General features: G+C 37.1%; 1 protein-coding gene across 1 annotated transcript; it reads left to right on the top strand.

Moving 5' to 3' along the window:
• Window positions 1-2,540: 2,540 nt before the first annotated feature.
• BNC1 (basonuclin zinc finger protein 1) lies at window positions 2,541-19,106 on the top strand (the record flags this gene model as incomplete). The annotated part of the gene is given in 6 exon segments (XM_084293325.1): window positions 2,541-2,604; window positions 2,607-2,617; window positions 12,623-12,725; window positions 12,868-13,103; window positions 14,357-16,284; window positions 18,425-19,106. Coding segments are annotated over 6 exon segments (3,024 nt in total).
• Between the last annotated feature and the right edge of the window lie 1,837 nt (window positions 19,107-20,943).

The following is a 20,943-nucleotide window of genomic DNA, read 5'->3' as shown; positions in this document are numbered from 1 at the left end:
AACAGATTTTGGCCCAATTACTGGAAAGTAATTCTTCTCCTGTCTTTATGGCCTGTACTTCTGTTAATAGGAAGCTTCAACTTCATAAAAAGAAATAAAATTCAGCCTTAACACAGAAGTAAGTTGATAGGGGGAAATGTTTTAACTTTAAAAAATACACACCCCACTCAATGAACCTTTAAGACCTGCAAATGTTTAAAAAGAAAGAGAAAAAAAAATCAGCAGCTGCAATTTGCAAAACAACACTCCGACACTAAAAATAAGTAATTTTAATCGTAAGTACCTCGTAGCTTATTTGCAGATAGTTGTACACTCTTGGAAAAAAAAAAAATGTAATAGGCCTTAGGTCAGCTGCATTGATTTAATGCATTACTTAGGCTGCCAGAGCAGAGGTAGAATCTCCTCGCACTGCATTAGGAGTGCCTCAAGCCTCCGTGACTCCTTTTGATCAAATCTCTGTGAAAGATGAGTGTCATGCCCTCTTCGAGCCAGCTGTGAGGGGACTGCCCTGCGACTGGAGGAGCATGCTGGAGCACAGCACTCCGGGGCAGCGAGGTGAGAGCTGGCTGCAGAGGTGAGAGGCAGACACAACTTCGTACTGTAGGTCTGGAGAACACCAAGGGGGAGGATCCTATTTCACTCCCCTGTGCACAGCCTGAGCATACATCAGACCTTGAGGTGCTCAGAGTCAGACAAGAGTAAAGAGGCGTGTGATGGTTCTGCCTTAGTACTTGTACAGACAGGAGTGTTTCCAGTACTTCTTTGTACAACTCACTGAGGGAATGGGAAACTGTTTTATAGCTCTGGAAACATAAGCACAGTAAGAATGTCTGAGGTAAGGAAAGTTCTTTGCAGTTATATATGAATGTGTGTTTTTACTGTGCAACTTTTACTTGTGGTTATGCACTGTGGAGATATAAAAATTCTTGTAATGGTGTTGTTTTGGGTAATGAACAATGGAGATGAAAGCTGTAGTGAAATGTACTCTCCATTTCTTAATTACTAAAAGATACTGTGAAAGTAGAAAACTACTTTATATTAAATAAATCCTGCTTTTCTTTCTGCTGTGCACTGTAAACAACTGTATGACTTTTCTATTCTACAGTAAGTAATGCAGAATTGCAGGCTGATTATAAAAAGCAGAGCCATCACTTGTATAATTGTTTTCCAATTGAAGTAGTAGCATGTAAATCATAAATACTTGACAATGTTTAATTGTGGAAGTCCTCGATATACATTAATAACAATAAAATCTGTGATTTGTGACTCAGATGTGTTCTGACTGAAGTGCTTTAAGCAGATACATTATCATTATTATGACGTATAAATGCACTGAAGAGCAGTCAACAATATAATTTCAGTACGAAGTTCTTTTAAAATGACCAGTAAAGTGGAATCTAATGTATGCCCTTTATATTCAATTTATTGCTGACTATTTAGCATCCAGAAAATAAGGCCGGTAATTCTTTTCTTAGGATCAGTCTGTTTGGGGGGGGGGGGGGGGGCAGAGGGAGGGGAGAGAGAGGGAGTGTGTGTGTGTGTGCATGGGGTTGTCTTCTGTTATTATTATTTTTTAAATATATTGAGCTCATTAAGAGGTTAAATGCATCAGAATATAAGATGCTTATTTAATTTATTTTGATTTTTTTTTATCATGTAGAAAAATAAACATGGTTTAATTGTCATCTCATACATAATGAGGTTTTGTTAGATGTGTTTAAGATACAGCATTTTACTTTCTGGTTTATTAATTGGCCAGATACTTCTAGTCCTCTGTGTAAGGAATCCTTGGTTTAAAAATGAGGAGAGGGCAGATCGCTAACCCAAGGGAAGGCTACTGATATATACAGGCTGTGGCTTATCCTTCTGTAAAATCCTGTGGATAAAAAGTGACACTATTCCTTTCTTCCCCTATTTCTTTTTTCCTTTTATTTTTGTATTTGTGTTTTCTATATAAATTTTACAAAATTTATATATGTTTTTCAGTTTAAATAATGTGGGGAGCCAGGCAACTTTCTGATATTTTGTGGATGTGAGAGAGAGAAAATGAATTGAGCTGGTTTTGTTTTAATTTAAAACAAACCATTGTTTGAAAGGCAGTTAGCAGTCAATTTTCACATCTGAGCCGAAGTTGGAGTTTGATGTGCTCATTTAGTTGAGATTGTCGTTTGAGCAATTTATATATAAATTTCTGTAATTCGTGTAACTACTTGGCTTCTTGAACCTCGGGAGCTGATTGTTTGTCTTATCTTTTGGTGAGCTAACTCTGCGTTATGTTGCAAAACCTTGAGGCATGTTGTGTTTCTTCGTGTTCCTGCAGTCTGCAAGTGAAGTCAGCTTCATTAGTTTCATGATGGCACATCAGTGCATGGCTGGTGTTGCCGCTTCCTTCAAGCTACTCCCGGAGCATGATCTGGGCTGCCTTGGTTTGGATAAGCTTGTAAGGATTTGTCAGCCAGATGTGACAAGATTGTCAAGAGGCAAGTAAAGAAGGAGATCTGATATTAATCAGTGCATAGCTTGGAGCCAAACTTTCTCAAATGCAGTGTAGTAACATGTTCTTCTCATTTACTGCTTCTCTTTGTGGCTATAGAACTGCCACTGTCTGAGTTTGACGGTTAAAAGGGATGCCAGCTAATAGTCTTTAATTGTAAGGATACAATTCTAGGTGGGAAAAGATCATATGTTTCTATTTTTAACATCCTCTTTGAAAATACAGTTCTGTTTACTGCAGTTTGCTGGAAAATATGCTAGCGTTATGCTAGACAAGACTCTTGTTTTCTCTGCTAGTTTTAAAATACTGAAATAGGGGCTTAGTGTTCTGCTCGAGGAATGTGAGGTGGGCAGCCTCCCTTCACTCCAGGTCATGGTGCAAAGTAGGACTTGCATTGTTTGTAACTGCTAACGACAGTGTGCGGTGCCTTTCTTTGTTCTAGTGATTAGAACAAAGTACACTGAACAATACCTTCTCACTTCTTCTCTTACTGAAAATGGATAAAATATTGGCTTTCAAAGAACATATAATGTAATATTACATTAGATCTGTTTACATTATATGCATAATGCTAATAAGGTTTTTTTATATATAACCAGTATAATTCTGCATTTCTGTGTAAATCAAACTTCAGAGTTTTTAGCAGTTGCAGCTTAACCATAGGTGAACATGTAAAAAGTAACTAACCTTATGTTATGGAAAATACCTTCTTGTTTTACTTACTGTAAGGTTTCTTGCTTGATTGATTTTTAAAAGTAATTGTTCTGTTAATTCTTTGAACTAGGGAACCATCTTCAACCTATTTAGAACCATAAAGAGAATGGCATCTGCAAACATATCCAGACGTGCAGGAGAGCTAAATTGTCATGAACGGGCAAAATTATTCCAAATTTTGGGCCATTTTGTGGGCTCGCTATAGCTGGGATGAAATTCTGCCTCCTTAGGCTGCAACAAGATTTGGTCGTTTTATACCAAATGCCTTGACTTCCAGCTTCTGCGCCTGTTCATGGTGTTGTTAAGAAATCTGTTCATACAACATTGAGCATGTCATTCTATTTCCCATCAAGTAAGCCAGTGATTTAGTTTGTTTTTAGTAATGAAGACTCCGCTATTATATTAAATTTTCCTCTGATAAGAACTAAAATATTCTTTTTTTTATTTATTTATTGTAGATTACACTTTTTGCTATATGTTTTTTAAAGCACCTTTCATAGGATTTGGCATTTGTTAAATATTTTCATGCAGATTTGAGCTAAAATTTAGCTACAGATCTTGAATTCATTATTCCAGCAAGAGATCCACAAAATGCAGGGAAGAAAAGCTATTGTTTTGGCCCCCTGGGTCATCTCCTGCCCTTCATGACTTACGTGGTGCAGGAACTCTGTTCCTATGCGCTGTGCAGCCAGCAGATTTTGTCCTAGCAGATGCTACAGCTGAAGTTTTATAGCTTCATCACTTTAAAAAAAAAAATAATAATAATAATTCTCTGCATCTATTTGCTACTAACTATCTGAAAATCTCTTTAGGGACTGAAATTTCAATATTCAAACTCAAAGTAAACAATATTGAAGGACTGAGCAAAAAGTGAGAAATTCTAATAGAGAGACTTTTGTCATTTTAGGATAAAAAACAGTAATATTTTATTTCCACACTTTAAAACCATGGTAGGATTGTATCTTTAAACAGATACCTGCTTTCTAAAGATCAAAATAACTGTTCCTCACTGTTGATCAGCTATATTTCAAATTTGAATTCAGAAGTTTGGGGTTTTCTTTTATTAGCTGTTTAAACTGATGTCCGAAAGCCGTTTCAAGTTTTCTCACCTGCATTCAATAAAAAGGAATACTAAGTTTTAAATTGTGAAATTACCAATGGAGCTACACTGTTGCATAAAATATTGCATAACTCTGTAGCACCATAGATAGTATCACGTGTATGTGTACAAATACTGTTTGGGTTTAAAATTTATGAAATTGCATTAAATGAAATTGCGTAACACTAAATATTTCAGAGTGCTGTTACTTTTCTTTCATTCTCTATCTTTTCTGTCTGCAACAAGAAGGGGAGGAATTTAAGCATGTGTTATTTTATGGCTTTAAGATTCATGCAGCGGTGTGAGGAGCTGAAAATGTTGGGATTGTCTTTGAAACGTTTATTCACCCATGTTGCGCACATATAACATTCTTTAAACTATGTAAATAGTTAAAGGCATACTTGAAAGGGTTTATATGCTTTAAAGGACTTGCAGTTCATTTATACTAATATTCTTCATTTCTCTTACAACTTGTGCATATATGTAACATTTATTTCTTGTTAATGTAGGACTTGGAGTTAAATATTTAATTAAGCTTTAGATCTTGGACAGATCTGTAGTCTCAGCACTTAACATGGGATACATAACATGCCAGTAGGGTTAAATAGCCTGCACACGGCCTATTTTCTAGTTTAAATAACAGGTAGTGTTTCATCATAACAAATTTCACACCGTTTCTCTTTGGTGACTTATCCTTACCCCCAAACCCTGAGCAGCTTTCCTCATCAGTCTGCATCAATCTGTTATTCATTTCTGAAATACACTAATATGAATGATTTTTTGCTGTATATTTGTTAGAAAGAAAGTTGAGATTTTTGTGATAAATACTGCTTAATAGACAGCAAAATGTAAGCGGTTCTGATCTACACAGAGTAGGGCAGGTACACCATGGGAATTGTAGCACTATAGTTTATTTCAGGGTCAAAAGTAAATAACTGTAAGATAATGATAGGGTGACATTTTTCATTCCTTAATTTGTATTTCTTGTTTTCTTTTCCTAATTGAAGAGTAAAAGAAAAGAGGAGCTAAATATATTCCCCAGTTTGACCAAGCTGTCTGTCAACACACACCTGTTGTTAACAAGCGAGATTAATTGCATTGCAAGCTAATGTATCTGCAAGCACGTTGTTGAATAGCAAAATTGAGCTTTACTGTCCAGTGCTTTTTGTTTAAAGAGTAACAGTTCGTGTGCGCACACACACACACGTGCACTCCCATCTTATAATTATTTTGACAGTGCCATTAACAAGAGTTGCCCTAAGGGGCCCTTTAGGGTAAGTGACATGCATGAAGAGTGATTTTCATCCCGCAAGTTATGCTGTGATTGAAGTTTGGCCTCGTTAGTGTGCTGCCTTTCTCAGAAATGTCTCCATTCTGCTTACTCACCTCGCTGCATTGCCCGAGACTGTCCAAAGCACCTCTCCATTAGCTGCTAAAGCTGCTGCTTACCTGCAATTGGCTGTAGGATTTTAAGTCTTTACTTAATTCAGTCTCTTATCTCAGCTACTCATCCTCAGGACTGTTCTCAGTTAGTAAAAGTTCTTAATAAAGTGGCGAGCAACATGTGGACTAGTGGCCCATAATTCAGAAGTCGGCTAAAACTTTTAAATCCACAATCATGGTTGATTTGACCGTGTGGTACCATCGCATGGAAGCATTGGCTAACTTCAGTTGTATCTTACTGAGCTGTTTCACTCCGCCCCACCGCTTTTTGGCCAGTTTTGAAGATGTTTTCATCAATTATTACAAGAACAATTAAACATTTTCGGCTGCAGGTGGTAGACTGCACCCGCAAGAGAGAAATTCAGTCCAGTTATAGCCAAAACTTGCTTTATTAAGCTCCGCAGAGGGAGACAATAATGAGGTAATGTAACTTGCTGCAGAACCTGGGTTGTAAATACTCTGCTTACTTGTATTCTCAGGCTGTAACCATTTAAAAGGAGGTCAGGTTTTGGTATCAGACCCCAAATAAACAATATGGATATAAACATAAGGATTCTGGTAATTAATGGGATGTATTCTGTGGTCTTGTCTAGAAACTGTATTCAAACTTGTGGCCTTTGTGTTCTTTAACAGTAAAAATCATAACAGTCTCCCCACAGAGAAGGTCCAAGTGGGAGTTTAGTGGTATCAGCACCAGCCAACATTTTCAGCACAATAGGTGTTAAGTCAAACTCCTAAATTCGTGCTTGGCCTCTGGAACAAAAGCTTTTTGTCTGGGTATTTTCAGAAGTTCTCATGCCTCCAGAGCTCTGTAGGAGCATACACGTTCAGCATGAACAAACACCAGCCCACTTATTGAGGAGCCATCATGGATTTAGGTGTAACCTCATGTGTAGTGGAGCTGGGAAAGGCAAGTTGTGGCCCATCTCTGTCTTTCCCATCTCTATCCTCGTTAGTCTCTTACGCAGAAGACAAGAATTTTGCTAAATTATTTTACTAATAAGCAGTTTGCCAAATGAATCATCTAGGGCTAGCATTTAAACATGTTTGTTAATGGGGAAGGTTGGAGCTATTTGGTCAGTGCTCTTTACTCTGTCACATCCACATCAAATTTTTCTCTACTTAATTGAAAGCTCAAAATGTGCAAAACATCAGATGTTTTCTAGATACAGCAAACAGCAAGGCCTTCTTTCTTCTCATGAGAAATGTTTGTTGCTATTTATTGTGTTTAGTAAATGACTCTAATGGCACTGTTACTTTGTAAGAAACGTTTTTTGTGAGATGACTGTGGAAAAAGTGTGTGCATCTTACAGGCACCTTTCCCTTATTTTAATAACTTTATAGATTTATTTTAGTCTGAAGTATTTTTAAACTTTGGTGTAGAAACAGAAGAATTTGCAACAACCAAATATGCTTGCAGCGGGCAGAAATTTCATATGAATGGAAAATCTTTTGTTCAAAGGCTAAGGCTTTCAAACACTGCCAGTGGAGGATTATCAGTGGTGTGTAGTCTGTCAGTGTGTAGTGTAGCAGGACAGCTTTGACCTCAACCACAACTGAGGACCTTAAACACATGGCAGAAGAAAACATTGCAGGCCACAGGGTTGGCCACATGCAGGTTGAAACGCAGGCCAAGTCTACTTTGTCCGGAGTAGCCCTCAGGTAGGCCTTGCTGTCAGACCTGGGTACACAGGTACAGGCATTTAAGTGCACTGTCACTTGGTGAGTGTCTTCTCCCTGCCCGGTGTGTCCTTCCAGCTCTACTAACCCTCAGTGAAGGGTTTCCATGTTCTGTCCCTCCTCCAGCTGTACGTTCTCCTCTTGAAGTGTCAGGAAGAAGAAAATGGCCGGAGCCCTTCCCTGAAGATGCCTCAGGGGCCCTCCTAATGCCCCTCTACAGGCAGCTGGGATTCAGGCCCTTACTCAACTTGGAATATGGTTTTCTTTCAAGGAAAAAAAAATGCTTAATCTAAACTCCTAACATATAATATCAACATGCGGTTTAAGCTTAATTGTAAGGCTAAGTCTTCGATGAGTATTTTATGAATTTACCCCATCTGGAGCAGCCCAACACTTTTGGTGATTATACTTGAGGTATACTGGAATATATTTTAGTTCCTGTAAACTGCAGAGAGCTCAACAAAGTAGCAAAAACTCAAGTCAGTGCTATGGAAGAAGAGTAAGGAGGGATAAACACATACAGGGTGGAATTCTACAAGTGTATATGGGATAGGTGTAAAGAAAAATATTGTTAGTGTGATGCAGATAGACACAGTTGGGTTGTAGTGTGAATGAAATGTAAATTGAGAACTTGCTTTAAATCATGGCAAAAATGATGGACAGATCTATTTGTCCATGGAGTATATGCCTAAGGAAATTGGCAAAAGTTGTCTGACCAAAAAAAAAAAAGGACGACGTGCTAACTTTCTTTGGGAAAATTAGGTGGGATGACCATAGCAGATGTTGCTTGTTGCTAGAAGTCCTCAGTGAATGAAATGAAAAGTGGTGTCTGTTCCATTCTATGTAATGAAAGCTTCCCTCGTGCATTTTTGTACATGTAGCTCCTTTTTATTTCCTCAAACGTGCATTTTAAATCGGTAGGAATATCTAGTCTTGGTTCCAAAAGATGTTACTGTAACATAGCATCAGTGGCACCATTTTGTAGGTAATCTGCAGAGCAAAGCAGCGAAGCTCTAGTGCTCTTCATGGGACGGTAGTATCTTGATGATAAGCAGTTTCCAAAGCAAGGAATCACTTTTGTGCAAAGAAGTGGAGGGTTTTTCTTGGATGACAGAAACAAGCGAGGGTGCTGACCCATGCATTACTGACGCTAAGTGGTTCCGGGGCTGTCTGAGACTTGCTCTGCCATTTTCCTGGTGTCTGCACATGCAGTGCTCAGCGAGTGCAGAGAGCCAGACCTGCTTGCTAGTGTGAGCCGAGATCCCTGGCTAAGTCCTGACAGGATCTTCAATATTTATTTCCTTTTTAATTTGGTTCCCAAGCCGGAGTGCTGTCAGACTAGATTCCATTTAACATAGAGTGAGGTTTGATACAGTTATACTTCCATATCATTGGGTAATCACAAACACTCCTATTGCCCATCCTCTTACTGTATTGTTTTAAACCTGTTAGGACGTTGCAATTCCAAGGGAGCATAGGTCCCTCAGGGCTTCAAAAGCGCATAGATGATCACAAACTTATTTTATGAAATGAAGCCTGATTATATACCGAGAATCAGAATGAACTTGTCCCATTAGCTTGTGCTTTTCTTTAGCTGTGAAGGCTGAGAGTGGGTTGAAAAGAAATGTTCAGTAACTTTTGAAGTGTAATCGAAACCACATCAATATCTAGGAAAAAAAAAAAAAAAAAGATATCAGCAGTCATGACTTTCAGGCAACAGATGTTAAGATTTCTTTCAGTGATTAGTAGTTAGGTGTTTTGCAGCAGCCAGGTTAATGGTTAATCTGGTTTAATCGTTAAATTGTAATGAAGAATCACATGCATTAAAAATCCAAAATTCATGTTCTCACAGTCTTGCTGGTAAAACCATAGAAAATTTTGATCAGAATTTTCAACTCAAAAAAAAAAAAAATCTGCTAATAATGGATTTGGAAAGGTCCTTTTGTGAGGGACAGAATGACTGGAAAACAATAACAAGACCCTTCATGATAGCATAAGATTTTTTTTATTAGTTTTTATTTTAACATCTGCTTTATGTTTCTGGAAACAGAAATGAAATAATAAACCTGAATGAAAAGGTTGCACTTAAAAAAAAATTCTACTTTAATTTCCCTCTACATTTCCAATCCTTTAATTATGATTTTGAAGCTTTACGTGTATGCAATATATAAAGTTATTCCTTTGTTCTGTAGAGTGAAATTGTGTGTATATTCCACCTGTTGGGAAAATAAAGCTCATTAAAAGACTTGATATAATTACAGTACCTTAAGACTAAGCACATTAAGGATAGCAGGCTTAACATGCAAAAGACAAGCATTTTAATCTCATGAATTTTTGCCATGTTTCTGTTCATTAAACTCCAATACAAGTTAATTTGGGCAATATCAAAATCCATCTTTTAAAATGTGTTTTTGTTTTGTTTTGTTTTGTTTTGTTTTAAGTCAAACAAATAGTGAAGATTTTAAACTGTGCCTCCAGATTATTTTAAAAGTTAATTCTGCCATGTTATATATGTTCTGTGACTATATTAATACAAATGTTTCTGGAAAAGTTTTTGGAAACAGGCTCTGATAACCACGAATAAAAGAAAAAGCTACCAACCTGAAAAACACATTTGTTTCTTCTCAGGGATTCTTACAAGTAGTTTTTTAAGTTAGCAACAGATACTGATGTAAAGATACACCGATACACCTTTGATACGTTAGCAGTATACAAGCTAACCACTTCTAAGAGTGGTGTCCAGAAGCATTCGGGTATTGATTTGAGGAGGGGTTAATTCCATAGTTTGAATAGAAGGAAAACCATACTCCCTTTCTCTTCATCTCCCTCCTATATGTAAAATAAAATTTGCCTCTTGTATGTTTTCTACTTTTTACACATGAAATCTTCTGCGCCAATACAGGCAGACAAATACATGTACCTATAAAGAAAGTTCTTACACAAATCTATAAAATGCAGAATTCCATGTGGTGTATCTTTCTTGGCTAAGTACACAAAATAAGAAGAAAAAAAAGTTGTTTTAAAGGTCAGTGGTTTGTGGAACGTGTCCAAAGGAAAAGGAATGGAAAAAAAAATAATGAAATCTCAATTAACTTATCATAAAGATGCCTTTTCCTTGTACGTATTTCTGTTACTTCTTGCAGAAAAAGGAAGTAATCTTTTGTAATTTTGTCTGGAGAGACTACAAAAGATGCATTCGTGGAATTCAGCTGTAGCTTGCTGAACTTAGCAGGATTGCCTGTGGAAGGGGCTCACTCTGTGCAAGTCACAGAACATTATGTATGACAGAGGTAGAAGAAATAAACTGCATTATTAGGTATTTTGTGATAGAAATTAATCATCAACAAACTACACCTTTTTTTCAACCTTTCCATAAGAAATTTATGGCTCTTTATTGTTATATTAAAGGATTTTAGCATCTAAGTGAAAATACATTCTCCATTAAAGTGAAGCAATTCACATCGTGTAGGGTATTGATGTGTACTTTATGACTTTACGGGGAGCACAGAGCTTTTCTCAAGAATTCAGTATTTTGTGATGGCTCCTTTAAAAGATTAGAGGCAAAGTGATTCAGAGATTTCAATAGCACTGTTGCCACTTGTTCCAGTCCTTCAAATAAAGACGAGTCTCAGCATCAAGTCACTGCAGCTTGGAGATGTGCTTGTAAACTAAGTCCTTGCTAAGCCAGCACCTGAGGTTTTAAAATTCCAGATTGTCACGTAAAGCAGTAGGCATTCGAAGTCCTGCACGTGCTTGTTTATAGCAGACTGTTGTATGTAGTATGCTTTTCTGTCCTGAGTCAGTCTAATGCTCCAGGTCAAAAGAAATGCCTGTGGCAAACCCCACTGAAACTACTTTTCTCCCATGTTATTTTCATTTTAAACATTTTCTCTCTCTTAGCCTGATTGCCCAAAAACTTGCTACTTTGTACGTTTTCCAAACTGCTAGTGTGGGGATGCCAGCATTTAAAATATGTTATTTTTTTCTTCAGATCTTGTTTTGCATTTCCATGGTTATTAGTAAGTAGCAAAAGTACCCGCTTTACATAAGACCCTAGGAGCAGGAGTAGCAGCCAGTAGTGGGCATTGCTTTGCCTTACTTCGCATTGCTTCTCTGTACTTTAAAATATAAACCATTTTGTTTTAAGAATGGAAAATTTCAGACATACATTGCAATCACATAATCTAATAATTTTTGTATAACAGTGCAGACTTCCTGCACGTTAATTTCTTCACTTTCCCACCCTTAATAAATATTCCATTTATGTAAAACCTATTCTCAGTATCAGATCTAAGCAATACGGAATCATAGAAATGCTTTGCTCTGTAGCAATCCCTATGAAGCTTTAACTAGGACCTCAAAATTGTCTGTCTGCCTTCTGCAGCAGATGGGCATGTACAGAAGAAAGCATATATTCCAGGAAGCAAGCTTGTATTACCATGTTGATTAGGAATATCTGAATACTAATTTGATTTGCATTATAGATGACCTTGGTGAAAGTAGAGTAATGCACAAATTGTACCATAAAACTGGTTACTATCTGTTGGTGTGTTCTGTTTCGCCTATTATCTCTCAAGCATTTCCCTTATAAAATCCGGTGATTGTAGTGTTTGAAGCAATGGAATACTTGTTGATGAACTTTGCTGCTGAGAAGTGTCAGTGGAAGTCTCTTTGGCAGAATGGACTTACTGTGTGGGTACTGCTGGCTGTAAGGAATGAGTCTATGCAAAGCTAGCATATCGCTCATTAGTGCTCCCTATATTGCAATAAAGGGTTCCAGCCTGACTTGCAGAGAATGAGATTTTCATTTGTGTACCTTTTTCAGACTTTTCTGGAAAAAGCGGTGCTTACATGAGGTGCTTATCTTAGGTGAATGCCCAAGAACAGCTTATTGTTATAAAGATGCATCAGCCTAAATGTATCTACAGGAGTGTTGCTTTGTACATATATCATTAAATATTTTGCTTCCATAATATTCTAGTGCTTTAGCAGGTGACTGATTCTATTTATGCAAGACTACCTCTGCTTAAACTCAGGTTTTGCCTGGATTACTTATACAAGCATATACCTATCAATGTGCAATATATTATCTCTGTTTTCATATGGATTTTATGCATGCATTGTATATGTATAATGTGCACGCCCTAGATAGTGCTTGTATATTACCTATCAATCTTTCTATTGATTTCTAGGCTATCCGATGCACTCTGGTGAACTGTAGTTGTCAGTGTTTCAAACCTGGGAAAATAAATCAGCGACAATGCGACCAGTGCCGGCATGGATGGGTAGCACATGGTAATACTTATTCCTGCAGCCTGTATAGAACATGTTAGGACCCTCCTCACACACTTTGTGTGTCGCACCCCTCTACCCCAATATTCTTTACATTCAGTTTTAAGTACTCATGTTTATTTATGTTTTATGATTCTCATTTCAGCCCTGAGCAAATTAAGGATTCCCAACCTCTATCCATCAAGCCAGGTAGAAATAGTTCAATCCAATGTTGTCTTTGATATCAGTAGCCTCATGCTATATGGAACCCAAGCCATTCCCGTACGCCTTAAAATTCTGCTGGATAGACTTTTCAGTGTTCTGAAGCAGGAAGAAGTGATACAAATTCTCCATGCTCTGGATTGGACACTACAGGATTATATACGTGGATATGTGCTACAGGTATTGAACTAGGAGGGGTTTTTTATAACTATGATAGTTAAGTCATATTTCAGAACTTTTTCTCATTTAATATTATCAGTAGTTCACAATGTGTTAACAATGTGGTACGTCTGAAAGGCAGTAATAGTCTTCCACAAATATTGCACCACAAAAGGAAGGGTGGACTTCTGGTCAATGCTCTCTTTTTACTCATGCTTAACTAAATCTTTCTGTTTTGCTTAAATCTATCAACAAAGGTAACCCAAGATGTAAAAAAAAAAAAAAAAAAAGTTACTGGGAATGTGTCAAAGTAAAGGCTTCAGACTTTGATCACAGTATTATTTAATCAGTGAGTTTACTTTAATACAGCAGAATAATACTGTGACAAATAAATTTGCCATCATTTCAAACACCAGGGACAATCTTCATCTCTGGTATAGTGCTACTGATCTTACTGGAGCTACACTAAGGATGAATTTGGCCCTGTGTGCTTACACTGATGTTACTCCTTGCTACTGTGGAAGTTACCTTTTATGTAAAGTAACATTATGATCTTACATTATGACACAAATCAATATTTAATGGTCTTGATAATCTTGCTTTTTAGTGTTAGGATTAAAAATATGGAATCAATTACCTTGAACCTCTACCACATGAAAAATTTATAATGTTACGTTCTTCATCATCTTAGAAACTCTTACATGCACTGTGAAAAATCTCAGTAGGCCATCAAATACATGTTCTGTGATAAAATATTTATTGTAGTTATTGGGAAAAGTTAGGCATAGCTAGAGTTTGAAAGAACTCCAACACTCCAGTGTAATTACAGCTGTGCTCTGTGAACACTGGCAATAGATCAATACAGGTTCATTTGTTCTCTGATCTTAGTTGCTTGGAAGATTATTAAACTTGCAATGAAAGAATACTTGACTTAAATGAGGAGCTAAATCTTGGTCTGATTGCTCCATCTCTGCCGTCTGTAGTTACATGATACTGTTGTTCAAATGATGTGTGTCTTAATTTTTGTGGAAAAAAATAGTTTATTGGAAAGTATTACTGTTAGTTCAGAAAGAAATAATATCACCAATGTGGTAAGATTTGATGAAAATATCAGAGAATTGCCATTAATCTCTCATTAAATAGAATCATTTTATGATTTTACTAGACATGAATTCCTAGCCTATGAAAAAAATAATAGAGAATGGGGGGAAAGGGGTTTTCTGTTTTCCTGAACTAGTATTTCACTCATTTAATATATATTTTTTTTGCTTTAGGATGCTTCAGGAAAGGTACTGGATCACTGGAGCATAATGACCAATGAAGAAGAACTGGCTACTTTGCAGCAATTTCTTCGTTTTGGAGAAACTAAGTCTATTGTAGAGTTAATGGCAATTCAAGAGAAAGAAGGTCAATCAATTATAATACCACCACCAACTGCTAATTTGGATATTAGGGCATTCATAGAGAGCTGCAATCAACACAGTCCTAATTTTTCTGCTTCCTTGGACAAAATGAGCCCCACCAACATTCATCCCTTTGAGAACATTGTAAATAACATGGCTTTCATGTTGCCATTCCAGTTTTTCAGTCCAGTGCCTCCACCTTTGATAGGTTCACCACCAGAAAGACACTTGATTGATCAAGGTCAGGACCATAGCAATGAAACTAAACAAGATGTTCATATGCCATTTTCTGAAAGCAGCTTCTTAACTTCTAGTTCTGCACCATTTCAAGTTGACAATGAGAGGAGCATAAATGGTCCAGATGTCACCACTAAAACAGAAGATGATGCCCTTTTAAGTGATTCCAGTTCACATAATACAGCAGCAAAGCTTGAAATGACAGCACTATCTCCAGAAACCAAAATGAAATCTGTTGAAAAAAATGGCGCTGGGCCAAGGAAAGGGCGTGTTTTCTGCACTGCATGTGAAAAGACATTTTATGACAAAGGTACTTTGAAAATACATTATAATGCTGTTCATCTGAAGATAAAGCACAAATGCACAATTGAGGGCTGCAATATGGTATTTAGCTCTTTGCGTAGTCGAAATCGTCATAGTGCAAATCCTAACCCCAGACTCCATATGCCAATGAATAGAAATAACAGGGATAAAGATCTAAGAAATGGTTTGACCCTTGCTGGACCTGGAGATAGTAAAAGGACAGAATTTACAATTTTAACTCCAGATAGCAGAACTATTACCAGCTATGCCAGCTCTTGTACAGACGCAAAGGGTCAGGCTGGATTTCCCAGTATTGGACAGAATGGTGTCCTCTTTCCAAATCTAAAGACAGTACAGCCTGTTCTTCCTTTTTATCGTAGCCCAGTTACACCAGCTGAGCTTGCTAATACTCCAGGTACTCTTCCTTCTCTGCCTCTCGTTTCTTCCTCAATACCAGAGCAGCTTATTTCAAATGAATTGCCATTTGACATGCTACCTAAGAAGAAATCTCGTAAATCAAGTATGCCTATTAAGATAGAGAAAGAAGCTGTTGAAACACCTAATGAAAGTAGTGATGTTGCCAGTTCTGAAGATGATACACGTCTGCAAGTGGTAAGCGATGGAGAGCTTGAGTCCTGTGAGCATAAGATAGAGAAGCGGGTGACCGACAGGGTGGAAAATCACCCCCATTCAGGTAATTCATGGAAATCTGTCTCTGGGGTAGAGGGCCCAAAGTATTTTGAATCTGTCTTTGCGCCAGATAACAAATACATCAAGGATATCTCTGAAAATGAATTGCATCACTGTGAGAAAGAGGTTAAACCAGAAGAAAACCAACCATTAAAAATAGTTCCCCATGAGATTATATATGAAGATCCAAAACACCACCACAATGATGTTATAAAACCAGTGACTGAACCCCCCATGTATATTAAAGAGCAGTCAAAGCGCAGGATTCCTAAAGATGACTGCCCTGAATTGCAACACCACTTGCTGACCGGGGGCTTTTTCAGCACTTTGTCAAACAGGGGTGCTGCCATTCCTTGTTTTGAAGACTCTAAAGATATGGATCATGTCAGTCAACATGCACTAGGGATTCAGAAGGAAGAAAGCCGCTTTCATTGTGACATCTGTAAGAAGACTTTTAAAAACCCTTACAGTGTAAAAATGCATTTTAAAAATGTACATCTCAAAGAAATGCATATTTGCACAGTTGAGGGCTGTAATGCTGCTTTCCCTTCTCGTAGAAGTCGAGACAGGTAAGAAATTATAAACAAAATTGTATTTATTTTACCATCACAATGGAGCCTAATTTGAAATTAAAATGAGTGTTTGAGGAATGGAGCCTGCAAAGATTTTCTGTGTATCCTCGTATAACAGGTACGATAACTTATCAGAACATTCGTGAAATGAAAATCCATTGAAAGAAACATTTCCTTTCCACTAGACTACGAGGTATTAAATAAAGCCATGAAAATTTCATAACTGATAAAGTCTTCAATAGTTGAGAGAATACTTTAGAACATAAAGGGAAAGCCACAAGGGTATGAATTCAGCAATTTTCCAGTAGATGCATGTGTGGACTTATATGTTTAACGTGTACTTTCATGTGTATTTTAATGTATACAGTTTTCTTTAATGAAAAAGCAATGAGATCAATTCAGGAAATCTTCACTTATCTTTGTCCTTGCATTATGCAAGGATTTTGAGCAGACAAAATCTTACAGGAAAAAAGCGCATAAGAAAGCACGATTACCCTATGTCAGTACAGAATTAACGTTACACAGTGCTAGTTGAACTAATGCTATCTGGTGTGTATATACATAGGTAATGCTTTAATGTGACGATGCATACTAACTCCTAAACAATACCATGAGCTTATTCAGTTTACCGTTAACTGCAGTATTGTGTTGCTGCTAGTCATTTTATTTTAGTCTATTATGCGCATAGGCTGAGAAATAAGGAATTGAAGCTTTATTGTTGACCGTCAGTTATGTATCTGAATGGATAAGTAATAGATAACAAACCTGTGTCAGTGGGACTAAGTCTTGTATTTTCTCTAACGCTCCTGTAACAGTGTTACAGCAGATCTTGGCTGCAGAAAGCATGCCTGGATAGTAGTTCAGAGTGACACAAGGTTTAGATTGTCTGTAATCTGCTAGGAGTACTGGAGCCAGCTGATGCAGTCCAGAGAGAGGATGAGCCACTCTTTGAGGACTGGCCGCTGCATCTGAGATGCACAGATTCATCTGCTGCTGGCAGGGCTTCATACCCTGATCTGCTGCCTGCATCTTCCCAGATGTGAATTCCTTTCCACTCTAATTGTGATATGGGCCACAGGAAAGAAGGCCAGCAGGAAGATTTGCATTCACATGCCACAAATTCCTTTCCAAACCAATATATTCAGTCAAGTTTTAACATAGGTGCTTTTGGAAGTTTTTTGTTTTGTTTTGTTTGTTTGTTTGCTTTTTTGTTGTTGTTGTTTGTTTTTTGGTTTTTGTTTTTGTTTTTTTTTAAGGCACAAAAGACAATCCACAAGAAAGTTCACAAGCTTTATGCAAAACAATAGTTATTTGGAACAAATTTTCAGAAGTTTCTAGACTTGAACATAGAGTGCTGTGCATGCAGGTGCAAAATATTTCTATGCCCTTTTCAAACAGTTCATGGTTTGGATGAAACTGGCTTAGGTGATGGCTAGGGGAAAATGAATGTTTTCCCTGTCTTGCAATAAATTCAGTCTTCTAACCAGGGTCTGGAGGTTCCCAGTGAGCTGATTGATAATATTCAATGAACAGCAGTGATTTGTATGCTTTGGTGGTTTTAAACCGAATCCAGAGATGCCCATTCAAAAACTGCAAGTTGTATAAAATGCAGCATTCCTTCATTCAAGGATATTCTTTTCAAGGAAAAGCTCTGTACTGATGTTTAGCTGCATCCTATACACGATTATAGTACTTAAGAGATCATCAATATATTTTGCAGACTCAGGTGTCACTCCTTTCCTGCTTTGTCCACTGGGGAAGGATCTCATTTCCTCTTGCCCTCAGTCCATTCTCTGACCTCAGTTCAGTATACAGAAGTTTTTTAGTCTGTTCAACAACTCTTTTAGACGCAGCACTAGATCTAGTGGAGTGAACAGCTATGCACAATGTGGGAGAGAACCTAAAACATTGATTTCTGTAGTTATTTCTGATATATGCCAGTGTAAGCAATTTCAGATACCCAGTCACATGTATAAATCATCTATGTGCACTTCCACTGCAGCAGTTGGTCAAATTAGAAGCACACAGTTCATGCATGCTACTAAATACTGATTTTTCTCTTTGTTAATGATCCTTATGAAATAACTGTTAAGTGAGGCAAAACACTTTCTTGCTAAGCTTGTCTTTGTTCTTTTAGACATAGTTCAAACCTAAATCTTCATCATAAGCTTCTGACTAAAGATACACTGGAATTCAACAACCATTTCAATGCAGCATACCTCTTGAAAGACATGGCTAAGGAGTTTTGTCAAGATGTCTCTTTAAAGCAACATGTTGGACATACTTCTGTAATCTTCAAAGGAATGAACAGAACAGGCAGCTTGGTTTTTCCAATGAGCAAAATTAGAGAACCCTGTTCTGAGAGTTACGGATATGATCCATTGAATGATGGAGCTGTTCTGGATCTAAGCACTACTTCCAGCATTAAATCTGAGAGCAGTGCTCATTCTTCTTGGGATTCTGACGGAGGAAGTGAAGTGTGCACCATGCCCTTGGATGATAGTGATGAAAGCTGTGAAGGACCCAGCCTAATGCCTAACGATGAACTCTACCAAGACTGTACTTTAATTGAGAAAGCTAACCAGAACTTTATAAATTTACCTTCCAGTTTGCCAATAACTTGTCATATATGTCAAAAAACGTACAGTAATAAGGGAACTTTCAGGGCTCATTACAAAACTGTGCATCTCCGCCAACTCCACAAATGTAAAGTCCCAGGTTGCAACACAATGTTTTCATCTGTTCGCAGTCGGAACAGGCACAGTCAAAACCCTAATCTGCACAAAAGTCTGGCTGGGTCACCAACTAGCCTACAGTAAGATCGTGCTGATCTGAATTTGTTTCTGCTAGGAATTAATCATTTCAATTAAGGAATGTGTTAAAAATAGTTTTGTTTAAACTCATTTGACTTCTAGCCCACTCGACAACCACGGTCAAATTCTTTTCTTCCTTGTGTGCTCTCCGGCAATTTCATTTAGCAAAGCTTGGTACTATAGATTTTGTGCAATTGTTTAGTTTGATGTAAAGTAGTTGCGCTTCTGCAAGGAAAAGAAAGCAGTTTTGAAATGGGGAAGATATGGAGTCACTGACTAAAGTATTTCTGATACCTGTGAAGTATTATTTGCCACAGTAGGAGCTTCAAACGAGAACCGTCATCCTTTTTGTTTACATGTAAAATGAGTTGTTGTGTTGTGTAAGAAATGAGTAACAGTTCCATTGTTTCCTCTGGTTGGGTTGAGAGTTTTGGGGCTACCATTTCATTCCTGAGACCTTAGTCTGAAGCTGACTTGCAGTATTAATTGAACATGGTATTTGCAGTTTACTGTATCCTGGAATCTAAAAGATAAAATGCAAATTTTGGAAGACTTAATACAGTCCAAATCTTCTGAAATCCTGTCGTCCTTACTCTTCAAGTTGGCATTTCACTTGAATCCAGTTTGCAATATTTTGCCTTTTTTAAGATATAATACCAGTTGTTTTGCAAAAGGAGAGGCTATTTAACTTGGCAGGGTTGCCTGATTAACTCTGAGAGATTCTGATAGATTGCAGTGACAGAAAGCAGGTAAGAAAAATTTCTGAACTGCAGCAAATGTATCTGTGAAATAGGGGAAAAATAATTTAAAATGCACTTTTTGAGTTTCCTCTTTCAGGAAGAGAAAACATTTTGCTTAAAATGGGGGAAAAAAAAAGAAATCTAAACTGTTTTTAAGAGTTTGAAGGTGCAATTCTAAGCCTTTGAGAGACAAAAATAAAATGGATGCAGTAGATAACTGATGTATCATGAAAGGTATTGTTTCTCTTACTGGTGGTGGAAAACACAAGTTGATCTTTGTAATGGGTAGAATGCTTATTCTTATTCACATCTCTTTTTATGAGAACATTGTTCAATATCTGTTAAAATGTTTAATATCCTTGTACTTGTCCCTGTAATTAACAGTATTCTGCATTATGTTCTATGCACTTAAGAAGACTGGTCTTGCATTGCATTTTAAAAAAAAAAAAAAAAAACCCTCTTCAATATTTAATTTGTAGTCACATCATACAAATGCTGTGTATGTTCTTGTGGTGCATCTTCTTTGACTGAATAATTCCCAAACAGAAGAAGAAATACTAAAGCAAGTCTTACAATAATTTTTTTTAATTCACCAGTTGAAATGGCTCAATCACTTGTAGTATGCAAGCATGATATTGACAGCACAACCTGTACATATTATACCAAAGTGCTTACAGTATTTGTGGTTTCTAGAACTAGTCTAGTTTTCCAGTATAACTGGATCTTAGTCCTTATTCATTTTTGTGACTGAATAAAAATAGACTGAATTTCTGGATTTAGTATGTATGTAGAACAACTAGTACAATGCTATTGCCATATGTCTTGATGTTTAACTTATTCTAAAATATACTATGGTATTGTAACCATTTCATATTGTATAAAGAAAACAAAAGTGGACTGAATATTTCACTAATTCTTTTGAAAACTGGTTTGTGTGTGAGTATGGGTTATGCAAGGAAAAAACATGACACAGTTGTAAATGTTTGTGCTCAGTAGAAATGGTTTCCATGCATTGTGTAAAGTAATCTTCTATTTTTTTAATTTACAGTAGGTTTATGTGATATTTAAAATAATCCATTTGTGCTTGAAATTATTATCCTGGG

Source organism: Netta rufina (assembly GCF_964035555.1).
Source record: "Netta rufina genome assembly, chromosome: 11".
Lineage (NCBI taxonomy): Eukaryota > Metazoa > Chordata > Aves > Anseriformes > Anatidae > Netta > Netta rufina.
The sequence above is the reverse complement of the archived record's forward strand: the minus strand, read 5'-3'. Positions and strand labels throughout refer to the sequence as shown.